This window comes from Tiliqua scincoides, chromosome 1, assembly GCF_035046505.1.
Source record: "Tiliqua scincoides isolate rTilSci1 chromosome 1, rTilSci1.hap2, whole genome shotgun sequence".
Classification (NCBI taxonomy): Eukaryota; Metazoa; Chordata; class Lepidosauria; order Squamata; family Scincidae; genus Tiliqua; species Tiliqua scincoides.
This window is the reverse complement of record NC_089821.1, coordinates 312,161,011-312,187,980: the sequence shown is the minus strand read 5'-3', so window position 1 is coordinate 312,187,980 and position 26,970 is coordinate 312,161,011. Positions and strand designations below refer to the sequence as shown.

The window sequence follows — 26,970 nt, the reverse complement described above, 5'->3', positions numbered from 1 at the left end:
CTTAATTGTGATGCTACTTTTTGAAAGTTGGGGATTTGTTAAATGCTAACAAGTGAAGAAGCTCAGCAGAAGAAAAGGCTGGGGAAGATTTGAAAGTGCGCTTGCAGGGATTGGGGCTCAGTGGTGTCGCTGGGCGGTCTGCAGAGAATTCTGCTAGAGGGACTGGGACTTTTGAGGACGTGCTTCACGACTGGGGCTGATGGGGGAGCTCCCCTACGGATGGCCGACAGTTTGATCATCATGGCAAAGCATTGTTCTGTGAGGGCTGGAATTATGTGGGCCTACATGCTTTGTTTCATCCCTGACATCTCCACTGAAGATGCTCCTGTAGCAGGACTGGGAATATATCTCTACCTGGAGGTCTCTAGTTTAGAAAACAAAGTACAGCACCCTCTTCCCAGACACATCCTCATGAGAGGCTTCCCTTTGCAGTCTCCTAGGAAGAAGACTCCTTACTGCTTCTCCTCCTATTCTGTTGGGGTTGCCTTGGTAGAAGATTTGCTTTGCAGCTTGCAGGTTCCGGGTTCAGCCCCCTGCATCTCCAGTTAGAGCTACTACTGGACTGGGTGAACCAAGCTGCTGCTGAACAACCGGTTCCAGCATGATTGCACAAAGCTTGCATTGATCTGCCTCGTTCAGCAGTCGCTCTCTGGGGTTTCAAAGCAGCTTCCTTGGCAGCCCTGCCTGAAAATGCCAGAAAGAATCAAAGACGGGACCTTGTGCATACAGAGCGGAACTCTGCCCATGGACAGCAGCCCTTTCCCCCCTGTAGGGCTCAGCAGCTTCAGACCTTCAGCTGCAGGCCATAAAGGCCACAAGGAGTTGGCATCTAGTCTGGTCTGGAAGATCACAGAAGCCTTTTGGCTATGATTGTATTCTTCAGAGCCGGCTTCAGGAATCAGGAGAAGCTTCTGGAAAGTCTTGGGTGTTCCAACTATCTGCATGTGCTCAAAGCTGTCTTTTGCAATCTTGCTTCCAGGCAAGTGTATGGGTGGCAGGTGAATGGAGAGAGGGCAGAGACTTGGTTGCCTCACGGCTGGGACCACTCAGGAGCCACCTTTTCCCAGGCTTTGAAGACCGCATCTGCGTCTCTTTCAGAGTCAGGAAACTAGGAGCCAGGCACTGCTGCAACGAAAGCAGGATTTCCCCCCCCCCATAGTAGACACAATGTGCAAGATGCAGTCAATGACACCTGCCAGTCAAATTATCGTGGAAACTCAAGTGAACGTGAAACAGCTGGCAGCAGTTGCTGCTGTGTCTGTGAAGGGGCGAGATCATTGGAAAATGAAAACCCATTTCCTGGCTCCAGAAGGCATTTTTCATTCATTCACGTCTGGGATTATCCCATTTTATCTCCACCTTGGCCTTGTGAGGTGGTTTGGCCTCAGAGAACGTGATGCCCAAGGCCAGGCAGTGCACTCCCATGGCCCAGCTGGGGGAGTCAGACCAGGACTTCAATGCTGTCTCCTGCACCACACCAGTGGAGTAGCTAGATGGGGTACAAAGCACTACGTTTTGCAGGGACCTGAGTGTGCCGTGCAAGCGGCCCCTCCCCTTTGGAGCCGCTCTGGGTGGTGGGAGCAAAAGGGAGGTGGAACTCCTGGCCCTCAAGGGGAGGGGGAGGGGCCACTTGCACGGCTCGCTCAGGTGCCTGCAAAACTTAGTGCTTGGCACCCCCTCTGGCTATGCCGCCGCACCGCACAGGCACTGCTTTTGCGTCCACTTGTGCTGCTTGGCACTGTTGTGATGCTCAGAGACGGTTCTGAGATTTGGTTCAGAGCTGGCACTGCCTGTGAACTGACTGCTGTGTCTTCAGGATGCCTGTGGAACCTGCACATTCTGGCAAGAGGTGAGTTCAAAGAAACCAGAAGCCTCCTGCGCGCTCCCCTCACTCACTCTGCACTGCCCGGTGCTTGAGGACAGGAGTGCCTGGGTCAAGATGTTCACTTGGCCCCTCCAGCACTCCTGCTTGTCTGAGTGGGAGATTCTGCTGGAAATCTCTCCTTTGTTATTCCCCCTGCGGCTCTTTTCCAGGCTTTGTGCTCAGAGATGCTTAGATAAGTCCAGGGAGAAGGACTTTGTTTCCATGGTGCTAATGGGAAACTAATTCTTCCTGGCTTCTTTGAAGTGGCAGAACTGAGGTAACACAGAGAAGAAAGAACTCTTCCTATTATATAGTAGGATCCTTCCCCCCCCCTTTTAACACACAACACAATTCATGTTGGATTTCTGCTTTATTCAAAGCTAAACATTTCTAGGTGTTCTCTGCGTGGAGGAGACCTTGATGGCATGAGTTTGGTTTTGGCCCCCCCCCAATACCCTTGCTTTGAAGAGCAGTATAAAAGTTCGCATTGAACTGAGGGCACAATCCTAACCAGGTCTACTCAGAAGTATGTCCTATTTTGTTCAATGGAGCTTACTCTCAGGAAGGTGTGGTTAGGACTGCAGCCTGACTGTCTCAAGGGAATATGTAGAGGCAGACATTGTGGTGGGGGGAGGGGATACACCTATGGAATTGTTTTTCCTTTCTCTTGCTGGGATGTGTGTATTGACCCAGAAGCGGTCCTGAACCAGTGTTCACCAGCTCTCTGCTTTGGCATCTGTGCTCAGTTCCAAGACTGAGGCCCTGAGCAGCCAAACCAGAACAATGGTCCCCATGGAACTGGCATGAGGGGCTCTCTGTCTCTCTCCCTCCCTCCATTTTTTTTTCTGTTTCCCTTTTCTTTGCTGCTGGGTCAGCCCATCTGATCCAGCAGGAGAAGTATGAGGCTGGTGGAGACACTCCTCCTCAGTTTCCCTGCCAGAACCTGGCATTGAGAGGAATGCTCCCCCGCCCCCACAGAGTATGGTGGTTCCTCCTAGCAAAGAGCAGCATCTGGCCAGCACTAGAATACGACATGTACCTGTCAGTATTGCTACCCACAGTGGGCTGGGGAACGACTTCTGCAGTCAAGCCACTGGCCTCTCTGCCGCAGCTGAGACCTAAGAACATAAAAAGAGCCTCACTGGACCAGGCCAAAGGCCCATCTAGTCCAGCTTCCTGTACCTCACAGTGGCCCACCAAATGCCCCAGGGAGCACACAAGGCAACAGTCACAACCTGTGTTCTGATGCTCTCCCCTGCAACTGGCAATCAGAGGCAGCCTGCCCCTAAAACCAGGAGCTGGCACAGACCTACCATGACTCGTAACTCATGATGGACCTTTCCTCCAGATTTTTGTCCAATCCCCTCTTAAAGGCATCCAGGCAAGATGCCATCACTACTTCCTGTGGTAAGGAGTTTCACAGACTAATTACATGCTGGGTAAAGAAATATTTTCTTCTGTCTATCCTCACTCTCCCAACACTCAACTTTCGTGGACGTCCCCTGGTTCTGGTGTCGAGTGAGAGGGAAAAGAGCATCTCTGTATCCACTCTGTCGTTCTTGTGCATAATTTTGTATGTCTCAATCATGTCCCCCTCAGGTGCCTTTTTTCCAGAAGAGGCCCATACTGTAGCCTTTCCTCATAAGAAAGGTGCCCCAGCCCAGAAGTAAGTCCTATTTTGTTCAATGGGGCTTACTCTCAGGAAAATGTGGTTAGGATTGCAGCCTATGTCGCTCTCTTTTGCACCTTTTCCATTTCCATGATGTCCTTTTTGAGATGTGGCAACCAGAACTGGACACAATACTCCAGGTGTGGCCTTACCATCGATTTCTACAGCGGCATTATAATATTAGCCGTCTTGTTCTCAGTGCCTTTTCTTAGGATCCCAAGCATGGAATTGGCCTTCTTCACTGCTGCCGCACATTCGGTGGCTTCACTGGCTGCACATTCGGTTGACGCTTTAAAGTCAGACCTGCGGCTCTGCCATCTGGCTCAGCCCTATCCCAGCCCTGGCAGCTGAGCTCTTTGTCTCAGTCAGGGAGCATCTTGCTTTTTCCACTGTAGTCACTTTGAGGTCTGGGTGGGCAGGAAGTGTAGGGGGAAAACCAGGAAGATTTGGAAGCATGTCCTTAGTCAGTTACATTTTTGTACCTGCCTATCTCACCTACCTACACGGCCAAGACTCAAGAGTGGTGAGCAGTTCGCTTGCAATTCCAGCTTGCAGTTCCTCCCAGGCCTGTTCCTGAATGTATTTGATGCCACAGGCCCTGCATGACAAACACATAAATATCTGCCAAGGAATACAAAGCGAAGCATTCCTGGGTCCCTCCTGCGAGGTAAGGAGGGATTGGCGGTTGGCAGCGGCTCCAGCAAAGAGCTGAGAGGCTGCGCTGGATGCTATTCATGTCCAACAAAATGTGTGTTTGCGAGATAGGGATGTTTTGACAGATTAAAGGAGCGCGTGGGGTGAGCCCAGCCGGGGGCAGAACTTCACCTGGAGGACGCAGAGGCACTTGCAGCTTCAATAGCAAATCTGAGATGCAGTGGAGTGGAGGGGAGGGGAGGGGCCACCCGCTGCTCTGTGTTCTTTCAGGGTGAGCGAGGAGTGGTTCAGAGTGCTACAGCTCATATCCGAACTTTGCTGTCCCTGGCAGAGGCTTAGATATTGGAGTTGGGAGTTGTCGTTGACTGCGCTGTGTAGTCTGTATCCTGTGCTCCATCGCAGATGGGACGGGGTTGGTGGAGCAAGAGGTGAAATTGTTTGATCTCTTTTCTTCCCCATTGTTTTCTGTGGGGCTACTCCTTCTTACACCAGCTGTGTCAATGGTATAGCATTTTTCCAGCTGCTGAGGCATGTCCATCATGGGGTTAGGATATGGCATATGCATGCCAGCTCCTTGTTCTGCCCACAGACTTCCCACATCCCTCCTATGTTACACCCCAGCCTTGTCCCATTTTCTCCATTTTGTTTTAAGGGAGGGCACCAGGATGCAGGTGTCTTGTTATCTGGTGTGCTCCCTGGGGCATTTGGTGGGCCGCTGTGAGATACAGGAAGCTGGACTAGATGGGCCTATGGCCTGACCCAGTGGGGCTGCTCTTCTGTTCTTATGTTCTTATGTCCTCTTTGCCAGTGGAGTTGCACCAGTGCCCTTTGACATTGGCACAGACTGTGGTGCCAGTACAGCTCTTGTTGCACATTTGCATCTTGTTGCATCCATGGACATACAGTAGTTGGCAACCTTCAGTCTCAAAAGACTATGGTATCGCGCTCTGAAAGGTGGTTCTGGAACAGCGTCTAGTGTGGCTGAAAAGGCCGATTCGGGAGTGACAATCCCTTCCGCACTGGGAGCAAGTGCAGTCTGTCCCTGGTCTGTCTCCCTGGCTATGGGCCTTCCTTCTTTGCCTCTTTGCCTCAGACTGTTGGCCAAGTGTCTCTTCAAACTGGGAAAGGCCATGTTGCACAGCCTGCCTCCAAGCGGGCCGCTCAGAGGCCAGGGTTTCCCACTTGTTGAGGTCCACTCCTAAGGCCTTCAGATCCCTCTTGCAGATGTCCTTGTATCGCAGCTGTGGTCTACCTGTAGGGCGCTTTCCTTGCACGAGTTCTCCATAGAGGAGATCCTTTGGGATCCGCATTGATCCAAGGACATGGCTTAAACCAGGGGTGCCCAAACCCCGGCCCTGGGGCCACTTGTGGCCCTCAACGCCTCTCAATGCAGCCCTCAGGGAGCCTCCAGTCTCCAATGAGCCTCTGGCACTCTGGAGATTTGTTGGAGCCCACAATGGCCCGATGCAACTGCTCACAGCGTGAGGATGACTGTTTGACTTCTCGTGTGAGCTGTGGGATGAGGGCTCCCTCCACTGCTTGCTGTTTCACATCTGTGATGCAGTAGCGGCAGCAAAGGAAAGGCCAGCCTTGCTTTGTGTAAGGCCTTTTATAGGCCTTGAGCTATTGCAAGACCTTCATTCGATCATATAAGTTCATCTTTAATATATTCATTTATGTAAACCTATGTAAATTTATTCAAATGTTAAATGTAAATTAATTCTTTTTTTCCCCGGCCCCCCCACACAGTGTCAGAGAGACGATGTGGCCCTCCTGCCAAAAACTTTGGACACCCCTAGCTTGAGGCGTGACTCAAGTACAGGATTGGGCTGTAAAATAAACCAGAAGGTTTAATCAGAGCAGCAAACTAATGAATTAGATGTTGCAGTGCGCTTGTGTTTCTTTTTGTGATATTGCACAAGATCCCTACAGGTTACAAATCTTAATAGAATGAAAACTGCATTACTGTGCGCATGGATGTGTTATATGTCCTGTTATTAATGTGTGTGTGGGGGGGGGGGGAGAAACAGTGTCCTATTGTAAACCACAACTGCCCTTGTAAGACTGGCCCCAGTGTGCATTGTGAATCTTTCAGCAAATGTGCAAAGTGTTCATTCTTACCTTAAAACCAGTGTCCTGACACAGAGACAGCGAGCACATCCCTAGCCTTTGCCATTTGTACCAATCATGTCACACTTCGCTGGCTGTGAGTACGTCAGCATGTCAGCCCAGGCAGAGCAATGCTCGCTGTGCCCTAGTTTTACCCAGGCCAGCTCCTCGCAGGAGTCGCCACGCAGGCAGGAGCCGTGCAAGCGAGGCAGCTCGGAAGCAGTCTCCTCTCAGTGAGACTGTAAAGACCATGACAAGTGCAGCTGAAATTTGCATTTCAATATTTGTCTTCCAGCGTTTGCATTTGACCTGAGTATTTGCTTAATAAAATTTCCCCTGGGCATTTTCCAATATGAGACAAAATAGAGACGCACAGTCCGAGATTACATAATTCACATTTAGGCTCATGACTTCAAAAGTTATGCAGAAATAACATTGTGCGCCGCATGGAGGCATTTGAGTCTAGTCTCCCTTACATGCACGTCCACACGTGCACGTATAATAATACACAAAGCACATGAATCGCCTACATGAATTGTAACCTTGGCAGTGATGCGGAAATAAGCTTCAAAAGTCAGGTATGGTATGGTCGGTTGTTAAAATCTCATCAAATAATGCAGTGCTTTCTTTGTGCTGTGGAATACTCATGCTTTCAAGATGGTAGATGAAACACCAAGGATTATCTTGCTCAGAGTGGGGCTGTAAGGTTCAATACATTGGGACACAGGATCTAGGTGAGAGCAATAAATAAATAAAGGTGCACACATAATAAAAGCAGGAGGTATAATTTAGATAGGAAGCTAGACCCCAAACTAAACAAAGAAGAGGGTAATAGAGGGAGAAAGCACACTTGGTGTCTCTATTTTATGAACAGGGCAAAACAGGATTTAAACCTTAGTGTGTAAGTTCTGCCAAGCCCCCAAAACTCTTAAACCAGTGCAGTTTAAACTCAAATAAAAAGCAGCTTGAGGTTAAAAAACAGTCCAGCCTAAGAGAACCGAATTAGGAGGGTAAGAACCTAGGAAGGGCCAGGCAATTTAGCATAGTCATTGTCCTTTAGGAGGTGATAAGAGCTCCATTAGGCAAATCCAAGCACCCCATTCAGGAGCCTGCAGAGTAAATTAGGCCTATCAGCTGCCTTTTGTCTTCCTGATCATTTGTAATCTCACCTGGGAAGACCAGCCCCCTTTCAATCAGCAAGGAGGGAGGGAGGAGGAGCCAGCCAAGAGTATAAAGCTAGGGCCTGCCTCTCTGCAGAAGTGCGCATGGCCTCTGGGAACCCAGTGCCTTAGGAACAAAGTGCCAGGTAAGGCACTTTGAGTTTAGCATCTGTACGAGTTCAGCAGCAGGGCGAGGAGGCCAGGGCCCCAGATACTGCCCTTCTCTTCCCTTGAGAAGAGGGCAGCAAACTAGTGCAGGGTTTTTTAAGTTGTAAAAACCCTGTAAAAACAGCACTGGGGAGGAGGTAGCAGTTGTGGTGCATGTCGGCACCAACGAAGTGGGCAAGTGTAGCCGGAAGGTCCTGGAGGTCAAATTTAGGCTATTAGGTAGGAAGCTGAAAGCCAGGACCTCAAAGGTAGTGTTCTCAGAATTGCTACCTGTTCCACACGCAGGGCCAGCTAGGCAGGCAGAGATCAGGGGTCTCAATGTGTGGATGAGATGGTGGTGTAGGGAGGAGGGGTTTAGATTCTTTAGGCACTGGGAAATGTTTTGGGACAAGCGGGGCCTGTACAAGAGGGACGGGCTTCACTTGAACCAGAATGGAACCAGACTGCTGGCGCATAACATTAAAAAGGTGGCAGAGCAGCTTTTAAACTGATCCTTGGGGGAAGGCCGACAGGAGCCGAGGGGCATCTGGTTCGGAAATCCTCATCCCTTTGGGACGAGGATGGGGAGGTTAGAAAACAAAAAGGCAAAGGCAGAGTGGGAGAAGAAATTGGGAATGGTAGCGTGATGAGATGTGATAGATGGTTTGGCACAATGAGAGGATGCGGGGACAAAGGAGCAAATAAGCAGCTCATCCTGGGGCATTCCACATACAAATGCTTTTATGCAAATACCCGAAGTCTCTGAGCAAAGATGGGAGAACTGGAATGTCTGGTGACAAGGGAAAACATTGACATAGTGGGCATAACGGAAACCTGGTGGAATGCAGAAAATCAGTGGGATACCACAATCCTGGGCTATAAACTCTATAGGAGGGACAGGGAGGGGTGTGTTGGAGGTGGGGTGGCCGTTTACGTTTAGGAAGGGGTAGAATCCAGCAAAGTAGAGATTGAAGGCAGGTCCGACTCCACCATAGAATCTCTGTGGGTTAAATTACCAGGCCTGAGGAGCGATGTAATACTGGGGGTGTACTATTGTCCTCCAGACCAGAAACCAGAAGTGGACCTTGAAATGAGGAAACAGATCAGGGAGGTGACAAGGAGGGACAGGGTTGTAATCATGGGGGACTTCAATTATCCTCATATTGACTGGGTCAATTTGTGTTCTGGTCACAAAAAGGAGACTGGATTCCTTGACATGCTAAATGACTGTGCCTTAGAGCAGCTAGTCATGGAGCCCACCAGAGGAGAGGTGACTCTGAATTTAATATTGTGCGGTACTCAGGACCTGTCAATGTTACTGAGCCATTGGGGAACAGTGATCATGCTGCGATCCGTTTCGACATGTACGTCGGGGGAAGAATACCGGGCAACTCTCTTACAAAAACCCTTGACTTCTGAAGGGTGGACTTCCCTCAAATGAGGAGGCTGGTTAGAAGGAGGTTGAAAGGGAAGGTAAAAAAAAGTCCAGTCTCTATAGAGAGCATGGAGGTTGCTCAAATCAACAGTAATAGAGGCCCAGCGGAAGTGTATACCGCAAAGGAAGAAGGACTCGACTAAGTCCAGGAGGTGCCCGCGTGGCTAACCAGCCAAGTTAGAGAGGCCGTAAAGGGCAAGGAAGCTTAAGGGGAATAATAAAAGCTTCTTCAAATATGTTAGAAGCAGAAAACCTGCCAGAGAAGCAGTTGGCCCTCTGGATAGTGAGGGAGGGAAAGGGGAGATAAAAGGAGACTTAGAGATGGCAGAGAAATTGGCCCCTCCTGACCAAGGAATTAAGTCAGGTAGAGGTTGAAAGAGAAGATGTTTCAGACCTCATTGATAGATTAAAGATCAATAAGTCACCAGGCCCTGTTGGCATCCACACAAGAGTTATTAAGGAATTGAAGAATGAAGTTGCTGATCTCTTGACTAAAATATGCAACTTGTCCCTCAAAACGGCCACGGTGCCAGAGGATTGGAGGATAGCAAATGTCACACCAATCTTTAAAAAAGGGAAAGAGGAGGGACCCGGGAAATTATAGGCCGGTCAGCCTAACCTCTATACCGGGTAAGATGGTGGAATGCCTCATCAAAGATAGGATCTCAAAACACATAGATGAATAGGCCTTGCTGAGGGAAAATCAGCATGGCTTCTGTAAGGGTAAGTCTTGCCTCACAAACCTTTTAGAATTCTTTGGATAGGTCAACAGGCATGTGGATGCGGGAGAACCCGTAGACAATATATATTTGGACTTTCAGAAGGCGTTCGACACGGTCCCTCACCAAAGGCTACTGAAAAAACTCCACAGTCAGGGAATTAGAGGACAGGTCCTCTCATGGATTGAGAACTGGTTGGAGGCCAGGAAGCAGAGAGTGGGTGTCAATGGGCAATTTTCGCAATGGAGAGAGGTGAAAAGCGGTGTGCCCCAAGGATCTGTCCTGGGACCGGTGCTCTTCAACCTCTTCATAAATGACCTGGAGACAAGGTTGAGCAGTGAGGTGGCAAAGTTTGCGGACGACACCAAACTTTTACGAGAGGTGATGACCAGAAATGATTGTGAGGAGTTCCAGAAGGATCTCTGGCAGAATGGGCATCAAAATGGCAGATGCGTTTCAATGTCAGTAAGTGTAAAGTCATGCAAATTGGGGCAAAGAATCAAAACTTCACATATGGGCTAATGGGTTCTGAGCTGTCTGTGACAGATTAGGAGAGAGGTCTTGGGGTGGTGGGCAGGTCGATGAAAGTGTCGACTCAGTGTGCGGTGGCAGTGAAGAAGGCCAATTCTATGCTTGGGATCATTAGGAAGGGTATTGAGAACAAAACAGCTAATGTTATAATGCCATTGTGCAAATCTATGGTAAGGCCACACCTGGAGTATCGCGTCCAGTTCTGGTCGCTGCATCTCAAAAAAGAAATAGTGGAAATGGAAAAGGTGCAAAAGAGAGCGACTAAGATGATTACTGGGCTGGGGCACCTTCCTTATGAGGAAAGGCTACGGCGTTTGGGCCTCTTCAGCCTAGAAAAGAGGCGTCTGAGGGGGGACATGATTGAGACATACAAAATTATGCATGGGAAGGATAAAGTGGGTAGAGAGATGCTCTTTACACTCTCACACAACACCAGAACCAGGGGACATCTACTAAAATTTGAGTGTTGGGAGAGTTAGGACAGACAAAAGAAAATATTTCTTTACTCAGCATGTGGTTGGTCTGTGGAACTGCTTTCCACAGGATGTGGTGACGGCAACTGGCCTGGACGCCTTTAAAAGGGGATTGGACAAGTTTCTGGAGGAAAAATCCATTATGGGTTACAAACCATGATGTGTATGCGCAACCTCCTGATTTTAGAAATGGGTTATGTCAGAATGCCAGATACAAGGGAGGGCACCAGGATGCAGGTCTCTTGTTATCTGGTGTGCTCCCTGGGGCATTTGGAGGGCCGCTGTGAGATACAGGAAGCTGGACTAGATGGGCCTATGGCCTGATCCAGTGGGACTGTTCTTATGTTGTAACGGAGTGGAGAGGGGGAGAAACAGGGCGGGAATCAAACCAACTGGGAGGCATGGCAGAGGCAGGCAAGGGGTGTTTAGCAGCGGCAACAACACTACCAAAATGCTGTGCCCCATGCCCAGCTTTGTCATACCCCTTGGGTCCACCTGGACTTACACCAACCAAAGAGCTAGCACAGTCGAAGTAGACTCATAGGTTGACAGTATGGCTGCGTCAGCCCTAGTGACATGAGATAGGATTGGGCTGTGCAGACCAGGCAGAGCAGGAGAGCTGTTGCTCATCAGCACCCTTGTCTCTGTAGCTAAACACTGCAAAATGAATGAGTGCCAGAGTGCTGTGGATGGTGGACTAGACATGCATAGAACCGGGCTGATGGGCAGCCACAGTTGGCAGGCATTTGGCTGCGCAGTTTCTGATAGGAGCAGTCTGTTTGGGCAGCAAGGCCTTAGTTGTGGCAGCTCAAGAGCCTGACTCAGGAAATGCTGGAAGAAGTTCTTGGTTGTAGCACTGCCTTCCCACCAACCTGTGGCATAGCTAGAGGGGGTGCAAAACACTAAGTTTTGCAGGGAACCTCACTCTGACATGCAAGCGGCCTCACCCCCTCCCCTTCAGAGCTGGGCTCTGAAAGGGAAGGGGGAGGGCCACTTGTATGCCGCGGTGAGGCTCCCTGCAAAACTTAGTGCTTTACATCCCCTCTAGCTATGCCACTGCTGCCAGCATCGCCACCCCCATTGCTGGCACCCTGGATGTGCGTCCCCTCACTGAGGGCATTGCAGGGAAGAGCAGACTCTCACTTCACAGTCACTATCATTATTGTTATTAAGAATATTGATGCGCTGCTTCTCAACAAAGTCATTTGCAAAGCAGTTTTACAGAGCAAAAGTGTGTCCCTGGCTGATGTGTTGCTTTGAACTGTTTCAAACAGTTTCCTTCCTTTCTAGCCCTGAAGAAAGGACGGTTCTGGATCACGCCGGACCCTTATCATAAGGATGACAACATCCAGATTGGCCGGGAGGTGAAGATCTCTTGCCAGGTGGAGGCGATTCCTTCTGAAGAGCTCACGTTCAGCTGGTTCAAAAATGGCCGGCCTCTGCGCAGCTCCGAAAGGATGGTGATCACCCAAACAGACCCAGACGTCTCTCCAGGCACCACCAACCTGGACATCATTGACCTGAAATTCACAGACTTTGGGACATACACGTGTGTCGCCTCCCTGAAGGGCGGAGGCATCTCGGACATCAGTATCGATGTCAACATTTCCAGTAGCACAGGTGAGGGTGTTTCTGCAACTCTGTTTTGTGCTTGCTTTCTGGCAGGAGTTACTGGCGAAGAAATGGGAGGCCTGAGAGGATCAGGAGAATCAGGCAGGGGAGCTCCAAACCAGGTGGCCAAGCTCACAGAGCCCATCTCTGCCTGCTACTGCAGTCCCACTTTTTCTCCAGCTTCTTTCAAAATCTAAGCTGGGTAATTCTCAGTTTTCCCTGTCCCTGCCAACCAGCCGCCCTCCTCCCAGCACTCTCCCCCTCCCTTTTAGTGATCTGCCAAATAGCAGCAAGGGCACCGTGCGGGCAGGTCCAGGACCAAGCTGAACCAGCATGCAGTGTGGCACCTAAATGTCACCCACCCCTTTTCTGCCTCTTGGCATGCATGCCAGGGGGTCTGCACCCTTCCCCTCCCCTCTGCTGCTGGATGGATCTTCAGTACTAGCCAGGCAGGCGGGATCCTGAGAGTTCCGCTCCAAAGACTCTCCCTACCTGGCCAGTACAAAGGTGCGAAGAAGGACAGGAGGCAAAGGGAGGTAGTGACTCTTCCCAGTCACTGGAGAGCAATTAGGAGCAGTATCACAGCAGCCCCCACCTCCTCCAAAGCAGGGCTGCGGGAAGATGTAAATATCTGCCCTTTCTAGTCTGCAGTCCAGGAGCATAGTGTGGCACCTGGGGAAGTGGTAGAGCAGGGGAAGCAGAGTGCAAATGTGGTGTGTGTGTGTCCCCACCACTTTTCTTCCTCATGGGTGAGCCTGATCTGAGTGCAGGAAGAGGAGAACAGGCCAATTTGTCCCCCCTCCTTTCTTCTTCTTGCTAACTGCACTTCTGGGTAGCAGTGCACTAGAACACAGAGCCCAAGGAACTATTATAAGTAGTTGTAGTATTAATAAATTTTTATTAATAAATATTTATGATATTTATAAATACTCCTTTTCAACAAAAAGTTCACAAAGCGCTTTACAAAGCAAAACAGATATAACTTGAACACCTGTCCTAAAGTCCTTCCCTTTCCCCCATAACTTGTCAGAATACAGAGGAGTCGCAGGGAGAAGGGAAGGACTTCTGGAGACTGCAAGGGACAGGTGGGGTGTGAGGAGGGCATTTTTGCAGGCCTCAAGCACGCTCTGGAAACTAACCAAGTTTTTTCAATTTTTTGAATGTTTTTGAGGAAAATATGGATCACATCTGAGCTGATCCCAGAAAAGTTGGAGAGAGCTCACCCATATCCAGTAGTGTAGCGAGAGGGGTACAAAGCACTAAGTTTTGTAGGTAGCCTCCCTGCAAAACTTAGTGCTTTACTATGCTGCTCCCCATATCTGTCTGGTTCCTTCTAGTGATGGGTCAGCTGCTTTTTAGAAAGGGCTTCTTGCAACGGGGCTAATTTTGGGGATGAGTCAGATCAGGGTCTAAGCAAGTCGTTTAATCTGAGGTTTGGCCTCTGATGAGTCTGGGGTACAGAATCCTCAAACTTCATATTAAACTTTTGATGTAGATAGGCAGAAGCAAGTGCTTAAGACCCATGCTTCTACATTCATACCTCCCATACTGGTTGCTTTAGCGCTGATTTATTGCAGCGTTTTTTGTCCCAGTGGGACTGACAGTCTTTCTAACCAATGGGAGTAGTGCATTCTCGACCAATCAGCACTCATTTCCTGCCTCTACGCACTGCCACTACAACCCTGTTTCACTCAGTGTTCGGCTTTCAGGGAATGTAGCCCCAGCACTGTTCAAAGACTCCAGGTGTCTCATGGAGACAGTCTCTGTGCAATCATACAGACAAGCGTCGTCAGTGCTTGGTTCAGAAGGTCCAGGTTTTGTCAGGAGAGTGACATTTTCAACAAGAGCAACTGAGAGATGTTAAATACCACACAGGAGCAGCCATGCGTCTACCCTGCGCATGGGTTTTCATCATTCAGCAAGAGTTACAGCTTTGTGCAGGATGTGTCATGAAGAGTTGTGGCCAGAGGTGTGCCTGGTCCTGATTGGACTGCCAAATGAGACTCCCCCAGTAGTCCTGGGGTTCCTGAAACTCAAATTACGGAATCAGGTGTGCGCAATTCATGATTAGCTGACATTTTTGCATGTTGATCATGATGCAGCATGTCTGAAAAACACCTTGCAGTAATAGCCAGGCTTGCTGGATCATCAGGGCCTCTTTACCTGAAACCTCCAGCCAGTGGCATAGCTAGAGGGGGTGCAAAGCACTAAGTTTTGCAGGCATCTGAACAAACCATGCAAGCAGCCCCTCCCGTTCGGAGCCATTCTGGGTGCTGGCTGCAAAACAGAGTCATTTGCCTCTTTTTTGGGTCTTCTTTGGGTTGGACTAGATGGCCTTTTAGGTCCCTTCCAATTCTATGATTCCATGGCATTCACCCACTGCCTGGAATGGCTCCAAATTGGGGGGGGGCTGCTTGCACGGTGTGTTCATGTGCCTGCAAATAGTGCTTTGCACCCCCTCTAGCTACACCACTGCTCTAGCCAGGCTTAGAGATGCTGTAATTGGTACTGAATTAATATAGCGAAACGAAGGGGCATTCTTATATGCATATAGCGTATTTTCTTTCCTGGTAGAAATGAGAAACCTTTGCATGAGTGGAGTCCTGTGTGTCCCATCCGCCGCCGCCGCCACCACCACCACCACCACCCCCCCGGCTCATTGGAGTTGCCATCTGGACAACTGGTGTGCCTGCTAAAAGGACAGCAACAGTTGCAAGAGTCACAAAGAGACCGGGGCTGGTGCTGACACTTTCCGTTGTGGCACACTCAGGAGGTGGACAAAGATGTCAGACTGAGGGCCTCTTTGGGGCAATGAAGACTTTTAAGAATGCAAAAGTGACCACAAAAGCCCACATGGTGCACAGTGCGTGTTGCTGTTCATAATCCTGCCACCTCTGCTGTTGTTGTGCCAAGAAAGTGCATACAACATTTTGCACAGTAACGCGGGCAGAAAAAGAGTTGCTGCCCCAGTGATCTTCCACAAATTCAGCAGTGCAGGAGGAAGGTCACACAGCCGTGGTGGCCAGTAAGGTGTTTGCAAGGGGAAGCTGCCAGCAGCTCCTGCAGGACTGGGGAGGAGGGAGAGCCATTCCCATGCTTACCTTTGCATGCTGGGAGGCAGTAAAGGAAGCGGAGCACACTGGCAGCAGCACATGGGTTCTGACGCACCCCTCCTGATGACAGCAACCCGCTACCTGGAATGACTGGCCAGTCGCAAAGGGTAACTCAGTGTTGGCTGTGGCGCCGCTTGTCTCCTCTGCTGCCTTGTGGTGACTAAAGGTGGGTGGGCCTCCTCCCCAGTCTCAAGGAGGGTGGCAGTCTTTGAGGTCTCCTCCAGGCAAAGGAAGATTTATTCCAGTGCCCAGAGGTAGGCCTCTGCTGTCCAAATGGGCCTACTCAGTCCTGCGCCAGCAATACAACAGCGAATCTCAATTGTTTGGGTCTGAGGAGCCCCAGGACTCTGAGGAGCACTGTTGAGTACGCTGCTGCTCCAGAGACCCAAGTCAGGCAGATACTCCTGGGAAATAATGAGTGCTCCACCACCAGACGTCCTTTTACTGAAGTTATGTACAGTATTTACAGTGCAAAGGCAGCACAGCAAAGCAAACAGCAAAGGCAGAACTTGCCACAATCTCCGATCACCAACTCCACCGACATAGCTTGTCGCAGACACTCCACATAACATCTCCCACCCAGCGGCTTGCACACGCTGCAATATATACTGGCACTGGCCAATGGGAAGCAGGGTGTGATCAGGTGACAGTATGACTCATGGTCTTGTGACAGGGTATTGCAGGGTATTGCATCATCCCTTTTGTGCCTCGTTTCGTCAGCCAACCCCATGATGCACCTAGGCTACACTGCATGTATGCAGGCCAAGATAGCAGGGCCTAGCGTTGCCCTATCCAGCCTGCAAATTCACTGGGGCACGTATCATAACATGAAGGAATGCTGCTCTAGGATCATGCAGCTAAATAATAAGACAGTGTCCTTGACTGGCACATCTGCATACAACAACCCAGCTAGGGGTCTGCAGCCATCCATTCCCCAGAAGTTCCCTTCAGACTGCAGTTATATCCCCCTTAGTGGCTTCTGAGCTGGCTAAAAATAAATAGCAGCCTCCAAGAAAAACACCAGTGGTGAGCTTTCCGCCCCTCCCCCCACGAAAATGACTTCCAGCTCTCCCTCACCTGTTAACTGCAAACCTGGGAGAGTTAGAACAGACAACGGGAGAGTTAGAACAGACAAAAGAAAATATTTCTTTACTCAGCGTGTGGTTGGTCTGTGGAACTCCTTGCCACAGCATGTGGTGATGGCGTCTGGCCTGGACGCCTTTAAAAGGGGATTGGACAAGTTTCTGGAGGAAAAATCCATTACGGGCTACAAGCCATGATGTGCATGTGCAACCTCCTGATTTTAGAAATGGGCTACATCAGATGCAAGGGAGGGCACCAGGATGCAGGTCTCTTGTTATCTGGTGTGCTCCTTGGGACATTTGGTGGGCAGCTGTGAGATACAGGAAGCTGGACTAGATGGACCTATGGCCTGATCCAGTGGAGCTGTTCTTATGTTTATGTTCTTATGTGGCGAAGCTCAAAGGGCATTTCCATTCCTCCCTAGTTTAAATCCTGGACCAGTGTGGGAGGGGAAAACATGTACAGATCTGAAAAGCACTTTGCGGCGGGTGGGCATTGTCACTTGCTTGTGTTCCTCTTTTCCACTGTAGCGACACACACCTCGCCTAGAGAAGTGGAGTGTGGTGCTGCTGGGGGGAGGCTGTCATTGGGTGTCCTCCACATGATGTGACCGTCTCGCCAGGTTGAGCCTAGGGGACCATTTGGTACGATGGAGCGTGTCTTCTCCAGTAGAAAGTAGCCAATACGTTATCCTTCCTTGCGATGGATTCATTTGGAAGAGTGATTAGGTGTCTCGGAAGCATCCATCAGGTAGCTGTACCCAAAAGCTTTCCACAGCATCCTCGGGCACTGATGGATTGCGCCACCTCTTCAATGCAATGCCTCGCAGCGTGCAATGAAAACAGAGGGGAGGGGCGGCAGGCTTTGAGCGATAACTCGTCTTCCCTGATGATCTATTGGTCACTAGCACTGTCAACTGAGTGGTGGGCCTCACTGTGTTCTTATGAGAAGCAAATAATTCACAGTGAATGTGGAGGTCTGGGGCTGCTGGGAGGGCTGCTGGTAAGGTCTGAGAAAGCCTCCTGCCCCGCACGCGTTAAACTCACCAAAGCCCAAGCAAAGACATAGAAAGATCAGAGGTTTGCTGTGGCAACCAGATGTTTCTGGAGAGCTCATAGCATTTTCTGACTCCTGTAGCATTTCCACTGAGAGGGAGGAAGAAAAGGCATCTGTGAGCTGGGTGTATCATGGGGACAGTCATCTCTGAGGCACATTCCCCACTTCATTGAATACATCTCAACACCTCCCCCCCCCCAACTGATGAGCACCATTCTCTGAGATTGTGGGCATGGAACTGCACCAAGTATTGGTATCCACATTCAGCTGGGCAGACCTGCTCTCTCTCGGGGGAGGGCCTTCAGTAGATTCCTTGCATGCAAAGTCATTCCTTGTCAGCTCCAGGTAGAAGGGTCTTGGGGCAGGATGCCTTGGAGAGCAACTGTCAGCCAGAGTAGATGATGTTGGGCGTGCTGGTTCAACTCAGTGGAGGCAGCTTCATGTATTGTATTGGCAACCTTCAGTCTCGAAAGACTCTGGTATCACGCTCTGAAAGGTGGTTCTGGCACAGCGTCTAGTGTGGCTGAAAAGGCCAATCCGGGAGTGACAATCCCTTCCACACTGGGAGCAAGCGCAGCCTGTCCCTGGTCTGTCTCCCTGGCTATGGGCCTTCCTTCTTTGCCTCTTTGCCTCAGACTGTTGGCCAAGTGTCTCTTCAAACTGGGAAAGGCCATGCTGCACAGCCTGCCTCCAAGCGGGCCGCTCAGAGGCCAGGGTTTCCCACCTGTTGAGGTCCACTCCTAAGGCCTTCAGATCCCTCTTGCAGATGTCCTTGTATCGCAGCTGTGGTCTACCTGTAGGGCACTTTCCTTCACGTATTCTTCCTAAAATCTTATGGCACAATCCTGTGGGCTGTTTAAGACGGCTGAACTTGTGTTCTGCAGTCGTAAATACCACTGTGCTGCCATGAGTGGCATGCCACTGCCAAGTGCGTTGGAGCTGCGGGCACAAATACCCAGCAGCTCCATGTGCCTGCCTCCAGCAGACCCAGCTCACAGCAGAATAGGCAAGGGGGCAGCAGGGGCAGGCTGTGAGTGGTTCAAGGGAGATTCAAGGAGGAGGACAAGGGGCAGCTCAGGGGCTGGAGGGGACGGATCCTACCAGAAGAAGCAGTCACTGGGATACTATCTCCCTTTTTGCTTGCATGGGACGCCCCCTTCCTCTCCTCAGACGTACAGCAGTAAAATAGCTGGCATGGTTCCAAAGAGACTCACAAGTGGCCAGATAGCCTACTACGTGTGAAACATTTATGCCTACCTCTCATTTGCTGCCTTGTCGCGCCCCCCCCCCCATAACCTGCAGTGGACTCTCCATCATCTTGGAAGCATGCTATGGACTGGCAGGGGTAGGATTGGGCCATCAGTTCCTCAGCAAGAGTGGCCACAACAGAAGCCTCAAAGTATCCCCAGCCTGAGTTTCCAGTGGCTCACGTTCTCTGTAAGAATCTACGGAAGAATAAGAGTTTTCTTCTTGCTCGACAGTGTGACTCAGGTTGAAATGCTCTGTTGAGGTGCCTCGGAATGTGCTGTGGCAGGGCAGGGTGGGCTGCTCTCCCTTCAGCCGACCTTTTATCCACAAAAGAAATTTGCTAATTAAATGTCACGTCTTCATTTAGACCCCTGATGCTGCTGATGGAGCGCCACCTCCCCTGGGTGCCTTTGGCAGAGCACAAAAGTGCTCACCTTTTCAGTGCAAACGTACTGCTTGCCGTTTAACAGAAATTGTGTCCGTTGCCATAAGGACAACATTTTTAGTCTGTAATTAATGGCTCAGTCAAGGTATTTGTAAGCTGTACGTGTTGTTTGGAGTTCTCATTTCTGCCACTAAAAATCATCACACCTTTTAGTTTCATTGGGGAGTGTCTGGAAAACAAATGGGCCTGTTTTGATGGAGAAGGAAACTATTAGGTTTTTGGTTGCTTCTATCCGCTTTCAAAGCAACAGATACAGAGGAGATAAATTGCAGAGGCTCTTAAGGAACGTTTTCCCTCCTCATTCGTGTTCATGCAGCATTGTGACAGCCGCCCTGATGATTATTTAAGAGAAATACCACAGACACAAAGTTGTCACTCATGAGCACCATGTTTGGATGGATTTATTGCTCTTTGTGGCTTCCCTTCCTTGCTCTTTTTTTCCTCATCCTCAAAAGAACATAAGAACAGCCCCACTGGATCAGGCCAGAGGCCCATCTAGTCCAGCTTCCTGTATCTCACAGCGGCCCACCAAATGCCCCAGGGAGCACACTAGACAACAAGAGACCTGCATCCTGGTGTCCTCCCTTGAATCTGACATAGTTCATTTCTAAAATCAGGAGGTTACACATACGCATCATGGCTTGTAACCCATAATAGATTTTTCCTCCAGAAACTTGTCCAATCCCCTTTTAAAGGCATCCAGGCCAGATGCCAGCACCATATCCTGTGGCAAGGAGTTCCACAGACCAACCACAAGCTGAATAAAGAAAGTAGATGCGGATCTACTTTTACTGCTGCAGGGAGCCCTGCTGCAGGTCGTGCCGGGCTCCCCACACCCCCGGGAGGCTGCAGGGGCTTGGGTACACATACCCAAGCCCCTGTAGCCCCCCTGAGCGGTACGATCCTGGGGATCGCGCTGCTGCTTCCTCCCTGCCTCCAGGCTGCCCTCAGGCCAGGGCCTTTGAAAAGCACTGCATTAGCCTATATGTGAAGTTTAATCTGCATTCTCAAATGTTGTATCTGCAAACCCACAAACACAACCAGTGGAGATCTGGAAGCCAGGTCTGGTGGTGAGGTTGTAAAGATGAGCCGGTAGGACCTGAGCCCTGGTCGGTGGCTCTTCAAAGAGGAGAACAATGATGGCGGATATGCTTCCCCAAAAGGCTGCTCAACACCACTCTCCTCTGCTGTGTCTTGGAGGGCACAAAGGCGCGCAGCTGCTGCAGTGAGGGGCTGCAGTGAGGCAGCCCAGCACAGTCACATTTCTTCAAGTGTTTGCCCATTAAATATCAGGGAATAGGATGCCTTAATGATCAGAGTGGTTTAAGAATTAAACTGATTACTGAGGGACATGGTGAGTTCTCCTTGACTGGAGGTCTTCAAGCAGAAACTGGGATTTAGGAAGGGTTCAGAATGGCCTTAAAGGCCCCTTCCAGTCTCCAATTCTAGGACTCCCACCTTCAAGATCAAGAAGTCCCACTTCAAGGCCAACTGGGTGCTTGTGGCTCCTGGTGCTGTGCAATCTGTGCCACAGATGGCAGTCAGAGGAACTTCCTTGTCAGGAGAAGTGAGAAGAGATTGCTGGATCCATGCACAATGATTTCACTGAATCCACATCTGCTTGGTCAGTGGTGGCCAACCAGATGCCCCCAGTAACCCTGCAGGCTGGGCAGGAACATAAGAACATAAGAACAGCCCCACTGGATCAGGCCATAGGCCCACCTAGTCCAGCTTCCTGTATCTCACAGCGGCCCACCAAATGCCCCAGGGAGCACACCAGATCACAAGAGACCTGCAAGGCTTCCTGGGAACTTGTACTTAAGAACATAAGAACAGCCCACTGGATCAGGCCATAGGCCCATCTAGTCCAGCTTCCTGTATCTCACAGCGGCCCACCAAAAGGGTGGTGACTGCCCCCCTCTCAGCAGGCAGGTGACCAAGCAGCAGGCAGGTGACCAAAAGGAAGGTGACTGCCCCCCTCTCAGCAGGCAGTGCCCATCAAGGCATGCTGCTTCCTCCAGTGGAGGTCCCCACTGAGTTGCCCTGACTTAAGAGCCATTGGTAGATTCCACAGGTACATGTTGCTTTATCTGAGGAGGCCTCTCATCCAGCACCCTCTTTCCAGCAGTCTCCAGACAGCTGCTTCCATGGCCCCCACAGGAGGGGCTTGGAGGGGCTCTTCTGCTGCCAGGCAGTCCTGGGCTGACACTTCACTCCAGTGCTGCTGTTTGCAAGCAGGGAGTGGGAGTTGGGAGGAGGGCAGCTCTGTCTTTCTGTGTCCTGAATGTGCTTCTGTTTATCTGCTTGTGTTTGTTTTTCTGGTGGACCAGGAGGAGCAGCTCCCCCACATCTCAGCAACTCAGCTTTTCAGTGTCCTGCCTTTGTAGGTCCTGAATGGTTTATCCCCCTGAACATCAAGGGAATCAGCAGGCTGCGGGGTACTAATCTGAGAAATTATTATTATTATTATTATTATTATTATTATTATTATTATTATTATTATTATTATTATTATTATTATTAACAGTATTTATATACCGCTTTTCAACTAAAAGTTCACAAAGCGGTTTACAGAGAAAAATCAAATAACTAAATGGCTCCCTGTCCCAAAAGGGCTCACAATCTAAAAAGATGCAAAGGAATACCAGCAGACAGCCACTAGAACAGACAGTGCTGGGGTGAGGAGGGCCAGTTACTCTCCCCCTGCTAAAAAAAGGAGCACCCACTTGAAAAAGTGCCTCTTACCCAATTAGCAGGGGTTAATCCAACAAACAGCAGCATCTTGCCAACATTTGTTTTAATGTTGTTTTTTTGTTTTGTTGAGCGATGGTCCCTCTCTGTGACCATTTATTTTAGAATTCCTCTTGGGCCACATGCTGTAAATTCTTCCTGTGGGGAGTTGAGATCATGTCAAAATTTCGCAATACACTGTAGGTGTTTCCCTCTGGTGAAGTTTCAATGCATATTCCTCATTTTAATTGTGGTTAAGTGGACTGTGGCACCTGCTGCTGGGCAGACTGAAGCCCTGGTAGTCAGTCCCCCCCTTCCCAAAATAAAAGGGCTGCCCCTGAGGAAAGGAGGAGGGAGGCCACATTCCGTCCACCTGAGAGTGACGGAGAGAGAAAGATAGTCGCTTCAGTTTTGAGTCCTCAAACTCAATGTGAAAATGTGTACATTTTTTTTTACTTAGAACGTATTTGACTTTATTGTTCATATTACAACCACAGTTGTATTTATGCTGGCACTCACTTCCTGGAGGGATGCATTCTGCATCTATTTTGACATCTCTGCCATAGACTCATGTGATTTGCAGTTTAGGATGGTGACAGTGGATTGTGCTTCATGGTTGTTGTAAGCCAATCTGTGCCTTCACTTCATCCCTCCCGGTACGGGAATAATAACGGTGGATTACTCTGATGGCTTCTTGAACCGCTAAAGAGGCAATGAAAATAAGATCAGGATTCGTATTTATTGCGTTCACCTCCCACCTTTAATCCATGCTAGAACTCATAACAGCACAGGTTGGGTGTCCAGGCAGCTTGACATCCAGGCTGATATGACCATCAGACAACACCCTGCACCCACCAAAGCAGCCGGACTTACAGGGCTGATGCTAAGACTTGTGTGAAGTGCTTTTGGCTGTTGTCAGGCCAAACGCCTTCCCAGTAACCACAGTCAGGAAAGATCTACTGGCCACCCTGACTGCATGCAGAGCCCCAGCACTGGAAGCAACAGGGGCAGATGGAGAGTCCCAGGGGAGTCCAGAGCAAGCCTTTGCGCCAGCAAACTGGCCTGGCCACTTAAAATGGAATGTAAATGCTGCATATTGTAAAGCCACAGTGGTGTTACATTCCAACCACACATACAGAGAGACGCGGGGGAGGGGATCGCGCACTTCTGATTCTCCTCCTTCAAAATCCAAGGACATTCTAGAAACTCAAGAGCATTGCTGCTGGCAGGGCATCAAGGTTAGACGGGCGCATGGCATCGCCTTGCAGCTTTTTTAGTGCAGGAGTAAAGAGTCTTTGCTGCTCTCCTTTACAGTGAAGTGGGTTTGATCATAGACTTGCAGAGCCTTGATTATGTGAAAGTAACTGCTGCGATGTGGTGGCATAGCTAGAAGGTGCAAAGCATTAAGTTTGCAATGAGCCTCACCGCAGTGTGCAAGCAGCCCTTCCCCCTCCCCTTTGGAGCCATTCCGGACACGGGAGCAAAACAGAGGTGAATGCAGGGAGGTGGGGAGGCAAAGGTCTCCATTTTGCTCCCCCCGTCTGGAATGGCTCTGAAGGGGGGAAGGAGGGGCCACTTGCATGCCGCAGTGAGACTCCCTGCAAATGTTAGTGCTTTGCACCCCTCTAGCTACATCACAGCTGTGATGTAAAAGTGTATAAACTGGGTGGCAAGGCGGATTAATGTGAAAAGGCATTCTATGCTGCCAACATGACAATATTCAAGATGGGCTACCACCTTAGTTCTGTAGCCATTCCACAGGTACTTTGAGATGTGATGAGCTCAAGATTTAACACAAGCTCCAGAAGAAACACTTTGTGGAAAAGGGGAACTGATGGGTGGATTGTACTCAAAGTTTGGATTGCTTACAAATTCGGTTAAACAAATTTTAATTGAACACCAGCTGCTAGTGGTGTTCCAGTTCTGGAGCCTCTAACAAGACATCTGTCCTAAGATTGCCAGAATGAGTTGGACTTACAAGTACTAACCATCCAATGTTTCCTTCTCTTTTTTCTTTTCCTTTCCCCCCTTTTGCCCCCATTTGAAGTTCCACCCAATCTGACTGTTCCACAAGAAAAGTCGCCCCTGGTCACCAGGAAGGAGATACTGTCGAACTGCAGTGCCAGGTGACCGGGAAGCCCAAGCCAATCATCCTCTGGTCCAGGGCAGACAAGGAGGTCCCCATGCCAGATGGGACCATGCAGATGGAGAGCTACGATGGGATCCTGAGGATCGTCAATGTCTCCAGGGAGATGACCGGGACTTACAAGTGTCAGACCAGCCAGTACAATGGATTTAACGTCAAGCCCAGGGAGGCACTGGTGCAGCTAATTGTACAGTGTGAGTCTATTCTCCTTCTTGATATTCCTTGTGGTAATGAGATAGTGGCTAATTCTTGGATAGTTTGCAAATTCTTGCAGATGGGATTTGCTGCTCTCTGTCGTAAGCTTTGAGATGTTCCTGATGGGGTTTGAATTCATATGATGGATGCAGAAGCTTGCTCCGTGATGCCATGGTGTCTGTTTTGTGGCTGTCCTTGTCCAGCAAGAGCTTAACTTACACAGTAGTGTAGTCTCTTTGGAGTACAACTCAGTGGCAATATTGAGTTGACCAGTGGCAAGCCAAATAATGTGGATTTGGATGGGCTCTTGTGAGTTGTGTTTTACATCTATACAACACAATCTAGCCAGAGTTCAGCAGTTTTAGATCCTGCTGATTTCAGTGAGAGAGATATAGATGAAAAGTGCATAAATGTGGCTGGATTGGGGCCACAGATCCCTAAACAATAGGATTTTGGATAGTGCCAAAATGGCTAACAAATTGTTGTGATAACCAGATTTGTTTTGAGGAGGATATGCCTATGTTTTTGACTGGATTTGTGCACCACCACTGCCCCGTAAGAATGTTGTTACGGATAATTCTAGTCAATGGATTCAGACATGGCAACCAAAAGAGCATCGGAGAAAATCAAGATTGTACAATGTGGTTGACATGAGTGAGTGTATGTGTGTGGGTGTGGGTGTTTTATGGTCAGGAAGGTGGTGTGTTTGCATGTTTGAGTTTAATGGGTTCAGGGGTATTTCTGAAAGCAGAGGAAGACCTAGTAGAGTAGCTTATTAAGACACTTTGCTGCCTTTTCAGGAAGCAATTATGTAAGATTCAGTCTGTGATATGATATGCTATATATAGAACATGGTGTCTTAGAACTCTGCAAGTGGTTCTTGTAAAGCATGTGGGTGTTTGAGTGAGTGGGGATGATATTTGCAAAGGGAAAAGCAGCAATTGCATAAACCAAAGTTATTTAGAGAATGGTGGGGGGGGCGGGGAAAGCAGAGTTTCTCTCTGCCCCAGATTACCTGATTTTGTTTCTGGACTGGGTTGCATGCATCTATCTTTTGTCCGTTTTGATTTCTGAATATTGCTAAAATTTCTATACATGTTGTTTGAAGTCTAGATTTTTTTACATGAATTACAGATTACTGGAATCTGCCTTAAATGGTATCAGACCCTTAATCCATGGGGCTAGTGCTGCTGACCCAGCCTGGCAGGGGCTGCCCAGAGCTTCAGGAGCTGAAGTTTGGACTTTCTGCAAGCAAAGCAGGTGCTCAGCCACTGAGCCACAGCCTTAGAATTAATTCAGTTAAATTGGTATTCATTTGGAGGAGACATGCCTTGACATCAGTTTGGTACAGGAGAACCTCTTTAAGTTGACCACCCAAGGAACTGGAGGATTTGGTCAACATAGGGAGGTGGTCGAAAAAAAGGGGGGAAAAGGCATTTAAATATTATATACAGGTATTTTTTTTAATACAGGTATTATCATGTTTAGCTCCCAGGACAACAAATGCAAGGCCAAGTTATTATTTAGATTGGATTTTTAAAAAGTTTTATTGCAAATATCAATAAAACTTATATTTTTTCAAAATATCAGTAAAACAATAAAGCATCACCTCTTGTGATGCTTACTAGTTATATCATCTATATCTATATCAAGAGACAGAGAATAAACAGCCCACAATCAGTGTTTAAAAAACACCCTAAAAATTCATAAACTTAAAAAAAATTGTAAGTTAAAAAAAAAAAACTTGGTTTCATAGCAGGCAGGCAGACCAATGCTATTCCTTGCCAGCCCACAGCATGTAGCATGTTACAAAGCCCCAACAGCTAAAAAAAACCCCACTTTTTTACTTAGGCTGCCTGGCCTCCACTGGGTCTCCTCAGATTCACTAAATGCCAGAAGGTGTTTGATACGGTCCCTCACTAAAAGCTGTTGAGAGAACTCCACAGTCAGGGAATTAGAGGACAGGTCCTCTCATGGATTGGGAACTGGTTGAGGACCAGGAAACAGAGAGGGGTGTCAATGGGCAATTGACAAAAAAGTGGAGAGAGGTGGAAAGTAAAGTGCCTTAAGGATCTGTCCTGGGACTGGTGCTTTTCAACATCTTCATAAAAGACTGGAAACAGGGATAAGCAGGGAGGTGGACAAGTTTGTGGATGACACTAAACTTTTCTGAGTGGTGAAGACCAGAAGGGATTGTGAAGTGCTCCAGAAAGATCTCTCCAAACGGGGAGAATAGGCAGCAAAATAGCAGTTGTGTTTCAGTATAAGTGTAAAGTAATGCACTGGTGATGGGAACCAAAGTGAAAGGACAGTGGCTTCACTATGCACAAGCAACCTCATGTCTCTCACAACTTGGTGCAAGTCCAGGTACAGTCGGCAGGCGGCGCAGGTCTGTCGGCTATATGCAGTGTGCCCACCTATAAAAACCCTTTCGCACACGCGCTAGTAGGTGTAGGCGAGGATTGTTGCGTGGCTTCTTGCTTTTCCAAGATGGGACAAACTAGACAAAACACAGGCCCCCAGTATCGCATTCAGTGGGCAACTTACAGAGGGTAAATTAAAACTCTGTGCAATGGTCAAAA

General features: G+C 49.1%; 1 protein-coding gene across 1 annotated transcript in view; it reads left to right on the top strand.

The window, feature by feature from the left end:
- Positions 1 to 26,970, top strand: part of MDGA2 (MAM domain containing glycosylphosphatidylinositol anchor 2) — a 385,901-nt gene that overhangs the window by 243,533 nt on the left and 115,398 nt on the right. Inside the window, 3 exon segments of the mRNA XM_066630339.1 lie at positions 12,052 to 12,381; positions 24,095 to 24,139; positions 24,142 to 24,387. Of these exon segments, the coding sequence (XP_066486436.1) occupies positions 12,052 to 12,381; positions 24,095 to 24,139; positions 24,142 to 24,387 (621 nt within the window).